Genomic DNA, 12815 nt, shown 5'->3' on the forward strand with positions numbered 1-12815 from the left:
TTGTACTGTAGCTTTATTTATCTTAGCTTTAGCAAAATCTCTATTTGTTCACCATTGTGTTATAACCTAGGCTATAGAGAATGTAAATTTTATGATTTTAGAAAAGTAATTGGCTTGTATGTGGTCAGCACTTTGTGCTGTATTTTATATTGTTATTGATTAAAAACAGTAAAACTAAACTGAACCAATATGTGGATATTTACAGAACAATGAAGAAACTAGAAAAACAAATCAGAAGACATTGCTGTAGAGTCATTTAACAGCAATGGTAAGTATTACTTCTTAATAGTAAGAGGCGAACCGAATTTGACTAACCTATTTTATCCTGACACATTTTTTGTTCTTCTTTTCTTTCTGTGTGATAAGGGAAATGAAATATTACTCTCTACCTTACCGTTGAAACCATTGTTCTTCTGTGGCTGTCATATCTGGTTTTACATGTAGAGACAGGCCCTTGTGGAATATGCGTAACAGTTCATCTTTGTTCAGAAGTTCATTGCTGGTATTACCATTTTTAAGTGAACCTTTAAAATAAAGAAGGAAATGTTGACAGGTAAATTGTTCTTTTCTGTCAGTATTACAAATTGTTTGTCCTTTGGGGGGGGGGCTATGTTTGTGGATAAGGCTGGTGCTTTTCTTCACACATAAATTTTCCAAATTGGTGATGAGCACACAATATATATGGAAGGATGTGCCCATTACTCTATGAAAAATTCAGCTTTTAGTTTCTTGGAACTAGCACTTTATTATGGACAGAGACAAAGAATTAGGGTTATTTACATGATGTTATTTGACTTTAAAATGGTTTTTTCTTACAAGAAAAAAATGACTTCTCATGAATTTAACTTCTGAGGAGATGTGTATAGGAATGCACTGGTAATATCACAGAAAGTGTCTTCTTTTCTATTACAATGGGTCAAAGTAGGAATAGGTCATAAGGAATCAGACGTTATCTAATGACTTCTGCCTGTGTTGGAACTTGGAAGGATAGGAATGAAAATGTGGCATGTTAGGCTTATGATGTTGCAGTCTTCATGTACTCTCCAACAGAGATAGTAACATGGGAAAAATAGGTCATTTTGCAAGCAACATGCAATATTTTGCATCTAGAAAATTGCAGTATTTCCCCAAAGAGCATATTCACTGATATTATGGTTGCTTCAATTAATCTGTTTGCATGACTCATGAAAACCAATTGGACATTTTTGTGATAGAATTAGTGATATTACCAACTAGTGATAAGCTAGCCACTTATATGACCCAAAACTATATATTCTGTTTAGTGATAATACAATTTGTACTCCTAGCTGCTTTTACCATATATATTTCATCCTATTAGTCAATAATATAGGTGGTGGGTGTGGGGAACTGTCTGTTTGCCCTTTGACACTCCCCTACCAGCAGCAGTGCAAATCAGTTTGCCACCGGATGTTTAAGACACTTGACCTTGGTTCTAGGACACAGTACAGCAAGTAGCTAGTTAACCATGCTGCTCCTGTTGTTTTTTAACCTCCAACCTGGCTATTCTGAAGGGTGGTATGGAAAGGCATATCTTTATAAGATCAACCCCCCCAGCAAGGCAACAACCTTTCCCTTACTACCTCCCCAAATTGAGGGGGGAAGAAGCAGGACAGAGAATTCCTGTGCAAGGTGTCCAAATATTAAGGGCCAGCTCTACATAAACAAAGACCAGCTTGTCTCAGTGTGTAAATAAACAATATTACTTAGTAGGCTCAAATGATAAGATAAAAGAGCTCACCCATCTTTATTGTCCATGCACTTGAGCCAGTGTTGCAAGAAGAAATCCCCTGTCTGCCAAAGACTTAGGCTTGATGGGGGCATGCAGTATCCACTGAAGTATGGAGGCTGAAGCTTATTTTTTCCTAGCTGCTTGGGTCAATATTATCTCAGACAGAAGAGAGAGTCATAGCCTCTTAATAAAGTCATGTTATGCTCTGGAGAAAACATGGGTTCCTCTTCTAGTTCTTTAGATGAGCAAGTGTACCTCAGCAATTAAAACAGAGAAAGCATGTAGGACAGCAAATCTATACAGATTCCAGTTTCAGCCTGCAGGAAAACAGGCTTTCTTCGGAGGGATTCTTCTACCGGGACCCAAACAAGCAGTGATGTCTCTCCTGGCAGTTGTTATGATTCTGTGCTGGATGCAGGTCAGAATCTCCTTGCCTGCACCAACCTTGGTGCAGTGATTGCCTGAGTTCAGGTGATTCAATGAGAAAAGCTGTATGCTAGCCTGGCTACATACTGCATTGACTGGGTGGAGAAGACGTCTGCCTTGGCATACAGAAGAACTCTTTCTGATCAGCTGCCCTGATGACTGGAGCAGAATATTAAGTAGTAGTTTTTAGTCTTGTGCTGTCTGCTTATAAATTTAGAGAACCTTGTATGATGCCTATAGCAAATGACAGTAGGCCCAGTCTTTTGTGAGAGGATGGTCTTACTTATGGGGCAGTGTTTTAGAAAAGTGAGATAAGCCTATACTCAGAAAGGAAGGAAATAAAACTGTTACTGCATCTGAGGGCACACCAACATCTTTGCTGAGTGGGAAGTAATGGACCTTTGTTGGCATCATAGTAAAAATTTTGGCAGGAGCAGTGCAGCTATTGAGCTAATGCATATAATGCATTTTGAACAATGAACTGTGGTATAAACATACTGAGTATAATGAATAACTCCTTTGCTGTGAAATCCTGATGAGCTTCTGATTCTATCATCCAGATTATTTATACAATAAAACTGTCGTGTTTGATCCTGATGCTGCAATCCTAAACATTTTTACTGGAGAGGAACTCCCACCACATCTGAAGATGTGTGCATGCCTTTTTGAGTGTGCATGCCAAAAAGCAGTGCTTTTTTTGTCATAGAATGCTCCGGAACAGAGTTCCGGCACCTTTTTTTGACAGATTTTCCAAGTTTTAAAAGTAACTTTTGAAAATTTGATGTTTGGTCCACATGGATTTGAATCGCCCTGTCAAGCATAGCAGGTCGGCGACAAAATCATTAAAACGGTGCATGCGGGCTGCTTTTGTGTCAAGTCCGATGCATGCGTACTTCGCACTGGTTGTGATGGCGCTGCTCGCCTTGTGATTGGTCGTGTGGTTGTGCGCTGAGTGCTTACTGTGGGCGGCGACCGTTATGTTTCATTACACAACTGACGTGTGTGAGTGTGTGTACAGTGATTGACTATATGCGAAAGGTAAATAATTTCATGAGTTCTGGCACCTTTTTTCTTACAAAAAAAGCACTGCCTAAGAGTGTCCTGTTAATGTGTTATCTGTTCCAGCAGGTTCATTTGTATGAAATGCTAAGCTGGTTCTTGCTCTTCATCTCTTCCTTTCTTGAAGGTGTTGCTAGCTAAATGGTGCTTCATTGTGATCTTGCCCTGCTTTTCATTCTCTCAAGCTCTCATTTTGACTGCTCAGTTTCAGATTTGCTGCAACTTGTTCCTCTAACAAGTTTGTCTTACTTGTACAATAATACTCAATCTCAGCGCACATAGAAGAAAGAGACACTACTCAAACAACTACTTACCTCCAACACATTCAGTTTGAACTTCTTTGCGACTCTTTGCCTTCCCTCTGTTCCGGTCCCTGAAGGAGCGATAGTACCTGGAATTTCTTCGAATGGGAATGTAATGTGCTTGTGATTCCTTCTCAATCACATGCTCAGAAGCTTCAGACTTATCAGTACAGATCATGTCCAGGCATGATATTGCCTGTGAAGAACTGTCCTTCCTGACACCATTGGCTGATTTCCCACGGTGTCTTTCCACCTCTTCCTGTTCTTTTGTCTCCATAGCAACAGATCCAATTGTTTAATAACACAGAGGCAACCAGAGAGGGACTTTCATCCCCTCCATCAGAACTCTATGCTGTAGAATTAAAAATAAAGGTTAGGAAAATGATTTTTTTTTACACATCAGGAACACGTTTATTTCTTTAAATGTTTACAATGCAGAATTGCTAGTTTGCCAGTGGCATATGTGTCACCACAGACTGATATTTTTTAAGTAGAGGTGGAGAACTTTTTTAAATGGAGGGCCAGATTCAATTTTGTAGAAGCATTCAGGGCCCCATTCCAGTGCTGGGTGGGGCCAAAAACCAGAGCCAGACATTAAAAAAAAACACCAATTATTGTAGTTTCAAGCTTTTCCTGCCAGTAAGTAAGCCTTAGGAGGGACATATAACATTTTAGTATGCTGAAAACTGCATATAGGATAGAAAAGCACTCAATGATGGGGCCTGGGGAAGGAGGCATGGCCCATGGGGTTCAGATTGAAATCCCAAGAGGGTTGGATTGGGACCCCTGATCTTAAGCTTTCACATGGCTGCTCTAAAAGTTATAAAAATGCCAGAAACATTAATTGAAATTAGAATAATCTTGCATTCAAAATATTGCATTTGGGCATGATTTCTGACCATGATTTCATCATTTCCCCCATAAACTGCCTTGCAATGAGGGAGTTTATTAAAACTAAATTCCAATGTGCTAGAATATTTAATAGAAGCATGCTTCCAGATAGAGGTGTCCTAGTGCTAAATATCTGGAGGCAGCTATTTTGGCTTCTTTCTTAACAGATGTTCCATGGCAAGAAAATAATGGAAGAAGTGGGGAAACACAGGAGGAGGAGGATGTCATTTGGCAGCTGTCAAACCTCAATATTAAGGATGAGAAATGTACACATTATTCATATAGGACCATTATCACATTTTAAACACTGAAGTGAATTCTAGATTTTAGTAAAAGTTTCTAAGGATTTATTACTTTGGGGAAAACCTTATAGTGATTTGATACTGTATATAATACAAGTTTTGCTTGACAAAATAGCAAGAATCAGGGTATTTCTTTTGATCCCATTCTCTTACCAAAAATTGGATTTGGACCAATGCTTTAGTTTCTGTTCTGATCCTTCGTTTTCACATATATTCCCCAGTGCATAGTATTTGGCTCCTTGACTAGCCATGCTTGCTCCTTTGTTTAATGCCTTGTAAACATTTCAAATATCAATAAGATGCAGTTACACATTAGCATATGAACCAGAAATACCTACACTTCTTGCTTCAACCTTGCCCCTCCTTTTAAAAATGATCTTTACTGAAAGTTAAATATAACAAACTTCCAGTAAATACCTAAATATTAAGAAAAAAATAAAATATAATTTGATTCCAACACTGGTCCCTTTTAAACTTTGCTCTTCAATCTTCTGCAGCACGTTTTTTCACGTTCTACAAAGCCATAGGCAATCTAAAGTATTGCTTTTGAGAGACTCAGGGTTGATTCACACATTTCCTTGCTTAAAGATTTGTTGAAGGCACTGCAAATTGATTTTTGGGGTGGAGTGACCACCCTTGTGAATTTTCCTGTGTCAATATTGCAGCTAACCCTCTCGATTTGCAATCTGAGGGAAACTTTCTATTAACTTGATGGCAACTGCTGGAACAGTCAAAGGATGAGTCATCATGCTGTCAGTCAACCTGTGGTAACTTTCATCATGTTAAGAGTGGCTGGATGATTTGGCAGCACACAAATGTCCGAATAGTAAACAATGCTCTGTTGCATGATTGATTAGATGAATTGCATTGGCATGGATGGTGCTACATGGAGCCTAAATAGAGAGCTAAAATGAATGATGTGATTTCAGAGGAGACATTTTGCTTCCCACTTAGGAAGCAAAAACTGCTCAAATGGAGCAGATGATTCACTAACAGAGTAACACCTCACAGAACTGTGTATGTGCAGGGTGGTGATTGCTGCTAGAAGAACAACAGAATGCAGCTAAAGGGAGTAAGATTGTCAAACTAAATAAAGTTTAGTTTAAATAAAAAGACTATTAGATTCTTGAAAATTGAACTGCACAGGATGGTGAAAGACTTTTGTCTTTGAATGTGGGTTGAGACCAAACAGAAGTAACAGTGGGGAATTGCAGTCCAGAAAGTGCCACCAAACCCTCAGCAGGACAAACACTCTTGCACAGCATTTTCCTCATACTTAAGCCAGGCTTATTTCCAGTCTGAGACCACAGGTTGGTGAAAAATGGCCACTGGAAGGAACTGCAGGGTGAAAGTGGCAGGCGGAGGAAGGCCTGTTTCTTACTTGTTATCCCTACATTACTATTTGGTGATGACTCATGTTCAGAGACATGGACCTATAGTCTTCATGTATAGTTCCATTCATGAAATAAACTAGCTTTAATATAATGATAGTATGAATTCCAAATGAGGACATGGCATTGTAAAGGTGGTCCATTCCAAAATAGGTAAACGGTGATAAATCCGTTTAAACTGGAAGCTTTTGTTTGATGGATATTTTGCATAGCCCATAATCTGCCCCACTTGCATTCCAGATCATTCAGGTCTTTGCAATCTGCTTGGCTGAAGGGCAGGTGAAGATGTCAACAGACGAAACTCTACCTGGTAGTGATTAGGAGAGTTTGCTAAAAATTGCTTTCTTCCATTTCTGGTACATCATCTATAGATTTTTGGATTTTCATAATCCCTGGTCTTATATGGACAGCAGTGGCAGCACCAAGTAAATAAGTCAAGGAGGTGTGCTGCACTGGGTCCATGGTGCAGGATGGGTTGAGCAGTTTTATTCACAGTAAGTTTATCGAGAAAATAAAGACAGAAAACTTTGACTGTTGGGCAATATGGAAATATAACAAAAATTTATGTATTTATTCATTATATTCATACTCCCCTTTTTTCCTTTCAATGAACTCAAGGCAATTTACATAATCCTCTGAATCTTATCTCATAACAACCCTGTGAGGTAGGTTGAGCTGATAGTCTGTGACTGGCCTAATCTCACCCAGTGAGCTCCATGCCTGAATGGGAACTAAAACCCAGATTGCCTGAGTCCTTAACCACTACACCATGCAATAATTCATTGTTTATATTAGTACCATACTTATTGCTACTGTTGAAAAGAATTACAGTACAGTCCTATACATGGCTACTCAGAAATGAGTCCATTAAGTTTGGTGGGGCTTACAGCCAAAGAAGGGGATGTAGAATTGTGCTGTAAATTGAACTAGATAGTATGCAGTGCTAGACATTTAAGGAAGCCCCAAGAATAGAATAGTAGACTAAGGATATGTTGTATCAAGCAACAAGAAGAAATGTGTATATAAAAATGTGAAATCTGAGATACATATAAACAGAGAAGACATTCTGAAAGTTATTTGAACACAAAAAGTCAAAGCAACTGCATTACAGATTTGAACTATGATCTTGATTTAGCTTCACATCCCCTGTCATTAACCTCTTTATTCTCCCCATTTCTGTTTATCCTTTTTTAAAATTGGGACTAAAAGTCAGGCTAAGTAAGAAATGGGGTTTGAGGGCATATAACTTATGGTTAGTTGCATTTCTGTTCTGAATATTAATGAGAATTGCCAATAGGAAAAAGGACAATACTCCTTTCACTAAAAAAAAAGGAAAAAGGTGTTGTTCTCCCAGAAGATCTGCCTCCTCTTTCTTTCAAATAATATATTAGAGCACTATCAGGAATTCATAGGCTAATCTTAAAGAGATATCCAGAATAAAAGGTAAATTGTCTGCCTCATTATGAAACTGCCCTGCTCAAGTAACTAGAACTTTTATTATCAAAATATCCCAAGATAACTTTGGGACCTTCAGATAGTAAAAGATGGAGCTATTTTCAGATTATTATATAGTTATACAAAGAACTAGCAATTGGTGTTTTAGTTGTTGCAGGATACAAATACCATTCACCAAGCTACAGAAGAAATTGCATTTTCTCCTAGAAATGATAACTGGAAATGCAGTAAAAAAAATTTCCTTTCTCACAACAGCACATTATTATAGTTCAGCCTCTTAAGTTACTTGGGTTGCATAAGTGTCACTGATATCACTTGGCTGGTGTCCATAACATCATGATGGTGCAATGCTTAGAATTCTACAATTGCTTTCTACATAATGTTTGGTTTACTTTCCTGGTGTGTTATCAAAGCTGAGTGTTCTGCTGAGTACCACTTCACTGGAAGTACTCAACCAGGCTCTACATTAGATACACAGAACCTCAGGCCAGGGTGCCAAATCCGGACCATCCAGGCATTCCCAAGCCAGCCCAATGGGGTTCTCCAGAGAGCCTTCCCCCCTCTCTCCTGGTCCCATGCTATTTCCAGGGTCACCCATCATTTGGCAAATTCCTGGCTTTCATACAGGGTTTTCCATGCTTTACAAGGTTGCAATGCCTCTCTGGAAACTTCATGATTGGCAATAAAACCCTTACATTACATATTCTGGAATTTTTGGTATTTTGGCCCTGGCCCTTTTGTGTCCAACACAACTCCCCTTGGAATGTTGCTGTCAAGACCAGAAAAAGCAGGCATGCTAGAGGTGTACAATAAAAAAAATGACAGATTATTCAGATGTACAGAATGCATGCATGTAAGTAGTCTGCAAGAAACTACAAAGAATTTAACTACAAGATTATTTTATAAGGTTTCAGTCATATAGACAATTGTGGGAGTCACATAACAAGGAAAACTCTTATTAAATAGAAAAGACAAAGACAAGACAAGAAAAGAAAGAAAAGAGAAAAGGAAAGTAAAAGATTCTGAATAGACAGATATCTGCATATGGAAGTCTTAACAATATTGCTGCCCACCTAACAAGGTGTCAGTCAGAGACCTCCTCTGGCAATATTGTTGCCATTTTAATAAGATGTCAGTCAGGGAGACAAACTGGCAACAATGTTGCTTCCATAACAAGATTGGGATGCTGATCTTGTCAGCTGGAGGCTGTTCTTAATAGTTTCAGGCTTTCCCCAGCAATCATGGGGGTTTTTTGTTTCAGTTAGTCCCAAATGCAGCCCAGCCTGTAAGAGCTTTTCCACAATGCCCCTGGGCTGGAAGAAATTCAAGATCCTTAGTTTAGATCATGAGGTGGAGTGGGTATGACAAACAAACCCCACAGAGCCTACATCTTTATTTGCAACATTGCCCTATCTTTGACTTCATTTTATTGTTTTGATTTTTAAAGATACTTTTTAAGCCAGGGTTTTCATTTGCTGTCTTCAGTGCTAGTGTGTGCAACTATTCCTCTTGATAAAATAAAGAAAAATAAAAAAGCCAGTGGAAGTTCTAGACATCATCTCAGACTATTAACCCTCTTGTGTTTTCTCAGCACTTCTTTTGCCTTTGCTGTTATCACAGAACATCAGTTAAGGAGAAGAAGAGGGAATAGTTGTATGATGTCTTTTGACTGCTAAGGCAAGGAACCCTCTGGAACCCACCTCAATCATCTGCCCATTAATGAGGCAGAGACTTCTTTTACACGATAAAAGCCTCATCTGGAAGCACCCACTGGTGAAGCCCTGACTGCTATTGTGTAGAAGAGAATTTGAGAACTGGTATAGCAAAAAGACTGATAGAGTAAATAAGGTTAAATATTACATGCAAGGCATTGTTGTGACTAAAGCAGAAGACTGGGAATTTTAAGAATGTGGAGAATGTATGCATCAAGATTAGAGCTTAACTATTCAATGAAAATAATGCTAACCTTGAATAAGCTCCCATTTCACCTGTCAGTTACACAGAAAAAAAGGACTCCTAGAAAAAAAAAGTCCAGTTGGATGGATGGATGGAAAACATGAGCTGTAGTTGCCTGTGGAGGAGTAGAATTGGCTGGAATTCAATTCCATGTTGAACTCACATGTTTGTCATAAGTGTTATTAACAGCTTTAGGAACATACAAGTTGGAGGTCCCCTGAGGATTCATGAACAAACAAGCAATGAGGAATGCCTGACAATAGCACCATAGCATGAGATTCCTGAGCGTGAAGCTTTAGGAATTCATGAACAGCAGTGGAACAGTGATACATTTTTGAAATGCAGGAACAGTATAGCCATATGACACATAGCTATGACCCCAGGCAGACTTAATAGGCCTTAATTTCCCGTTCAAGACCAACCCATCCTCAAATAGCACATTAAAAGAGAGGGCAATATATTGTTTCTGGCAACATTGTCTCCCTCCTCAGCTATGTGATGATTGCAGGTAAACTCAGAGAAAAGAGGGAGTTCAGCTAATTGGAAAGTGCTGGTGCTATATCCCTCTGGACCCTGGCTCTGCTACAGTGCTGGTGAGCAAGAAACCACTCACCTGCGCCTCAAATGGGGAGGTACAGCTGCCCTCCTCATGGTGCATGGGAGCAGGACATTCTGATCAGAGGATGCACACCTCATGGCATGGAGGACCCCCTGGCCTGGAGATTCCAGGAGTTGGGGAGGGTCCTCATGGACATAACAAGAAGATTCCCATGCATGTCACTCCCACTCCTAATAGAGAACCAGTGGGGAGCAGGGGAATTCTTTTGTCCTCTCTGGTCACACATCATGATAATAAGGGGACTCTCCTGGAGAGACATGTAGGAGCTCTTGCAAGTGCCAGAAGAGAGTGCTTTGCTCCTGCTTCTTGTTTTTCATGCAGCAACTGAAAAGAGCAAAGCTGGTGGGGGACACACCCAGCTCAGCAGACACTGGCAGGAGCTGGTCATACAAGCACCCACAGGCAAACACCTGCTCAAGCCCTTCACTTCACACAGTGGTCACGCTGACACTGGGAGCTTCATAACTCCCTCTGCAGAGAGAAAAGAAAAATAGTTGGGGCAGGACTAGGTGATGCCATGAGCAGGGAGGGGCACTGTGGAGTTATGCCTCTTGACATTATGCAGCTCAGAGGCTTGGTCCAGGCATGGAATCTGACCCCCAGATCAGAACCAATCTCCTACTTCTGCCTTGAAAGCATATAGCATCCTGGATGAGCTCCTTCTCCTACCCTGCTGATAGGCACAAGACAACTGAATTTGCTTTTGGAAAGGACAAGCTTGGGGTCCACAGCGAATTACATTGGAGGGGAAAGAATAAAAAACTGAAGTTAATTCTGATGGTAGCCGATTTGCTTCCACTCAGGTAGCCCTTAACCTTAGCAGACTAGTGCTATAATATACCTTGTGGGAAGGCTGTGCTTGCCCCCTCACTTTCTCTCTGATGCTGCCTAACATGAGGTGCAGCTCAGACAGCCTATTCTGTTAAAAAAAAAAGTTCAACTAATTCTAGTGTTCTTTGAAACTATATTTGTCATACAGACAAATGCAGATTGCTCAAAACAAGTAAACATGGATATGTTGCATATTTAAAATCTTTTAAAAATATTTTACTCCTTAAATTTGGTATTTATAATCTTCAACTAACACACATCATTGCTATATATTTAAATGTGAGGTTATAGTTAAAATGATGTATTTTGTAATATTGTTTTGCCACATCTGTTCATTTTATCCAAAAAGCACATTTGTGACATGCAAAATACTTCGAAGGATTATCTGCTTAAGTTCATATATTATCTCTTAGTCCATTCACATCCTGCTCAGATCTGTTCTTTGTCTCATGGGTCTTGTTGAACAGAAATAGCTAAAAGCTGTATCTTAAGGAAGGATGTCTCCTTTGGGGCTATTTAGTAGTCACTTCTGTCATGTTGGAAAAGTCAGCCTCCAGAATATTGAAACTGAGCTGAAAACCAAAGGTCTTGTTCACTGCCTTTACAAAGTTTCAACCTGAATTAAACTATCAGCTGATCCTATTTCATTCTCATTACTTAAACCATTGCATATGTGAAGACTGAAGTTCTTTTCTCTCTAAAAAGACTCCCATCACGGAATACAGAACTGTAAAAGAAAATAGAATGAAAGCCAATTTTAAACCTCTATTCCCATTTATGACAGTATAAAGTATGTTAGCATCAAGAACTAGAGATCTTTCTTGAGCAATTGGAGGCCCCTGAATTTTAGAAGGGACAAGAAAAATTGTCCATATGGTTTATTGTGATGACACTAACTTTTGTGTGGATAAATCTAATTTTTGAGAACTGTAACTTTCACAGCTTACACATGTACTTCAAGCTGATTTACAAGGTTACACTGAGGCAAATACAATTCACAATCTTGACAAAAACTATTAGTTTACCTTACCAAAATCCAGGATAAACAAAATCCAAGAGGATTTTTCCCCTTTAATGACACAATTGTCAAAGCTTGCAAAGCCTTACCAGAGAAGCAAAGGCAGTTGTTTGAACTCATGCAACACATTTAAGTCGGTTTAGCATGTTATCCCAACACAACCCTCTTTCTGTGGGCTAGTTTATAAGCCACCTAGTGGCTTAATGTGTCCTCTCAAGCTTTCATAAACTATCCTGACTACTCATAGTTACTGTAGGATATATTAAACCCTCCATGACTTCATGTGTCATCTGAACCCAGATGCTTGTGTCTTAGGGCAATCATCAAGTGAGTTGTACAACAAGAGCAGCAAAAACCATGGGTGACATTTTCCCAATCCCTGCCTGGCAACAGGTTGTATCCTCTCTGCCAAAGTTCCTCCATCTCAAAATCTGTCTAGGGGCTGATTGTGCCACAACCAGCATTCTTTCCCTCCCAACTGCAGTGACCCTTTCCCCTGCACGGCCGCTCCCATCGTTTATTGCAAAGCAAGCCTGGCAGACCCTTGTAAAAGGCTTCACCCCTGTATTTTTCTACTCCGCAAAGTGCTATCATCTCGGAATATTTCAAAGCCAAGAGGACTGTTTGGGCTTCCAAGCAGCCCCAAGAATCTTGGAGAACCTGCCAGGAAGGTGACAGGAAATGGGGCTATGCACCCAAAGTACCTTAGCAGCAGAATCCTTGCATTATCCTTAGCTGGCAAAGTCAGGGCATCCCAAGGGTCCTTCACACACCCTGTTTTGTCTTGCACCTGAAAAATATGCTTCACAAGTTTC

The 12815-nt window shown here is 39.7% G+C and overlaps 1 protein-coding gene across 4 annotated transcripts in view; it reads right to left on the minus strand.

The window, feature by feature from the left end:
• The window catches only part of NGEF (neuronal guanine nucleotide exchange factor), a 58129-nt gene that overhangs the window by 38401 nt on the left and 6913 nt on the right, over positions 1-12815 (minus strand). For 2 of the 4 annotated variants that reach the window (XM_044435300.1, XM_044435284.1), the window contains exons 2-3: positions 3550-3889; positions 395-524 (exon numbers count right to left, since the gene is read on the minus strand). In XM_044435300.1, the coding sequence (XP_044291235.1) occupies positions 395-524; positions 3550-3814 (395 nt within the window). In that variant the 5' untranslated portion in view covers positions 3815-3889. Of the gene's footprint in view, positions 1-394; positions 525-1759; positions 2006-3549; positions 3923-12815 lie in introns of those variants that run through there. The other 2 variants (XM_044435307.1, XM_044435292.1) reach the window with 2 other exon arrangements.

Source organism: Varanus komodoensis, unplaced genomic scaffold (assembly GCF_004798865.1).
Source record: "Varanus komodoensis strain SLA01 unplaced genomic scaffold, ASM479886v1 scaffold1, whole genome shotgun sequence".
Lineage (NCBI taxonomy): Eukaryota > Metazoa > Chordata > Lepidosauria > Squamata > Varanidae > Varanus > Varanus komodoensis.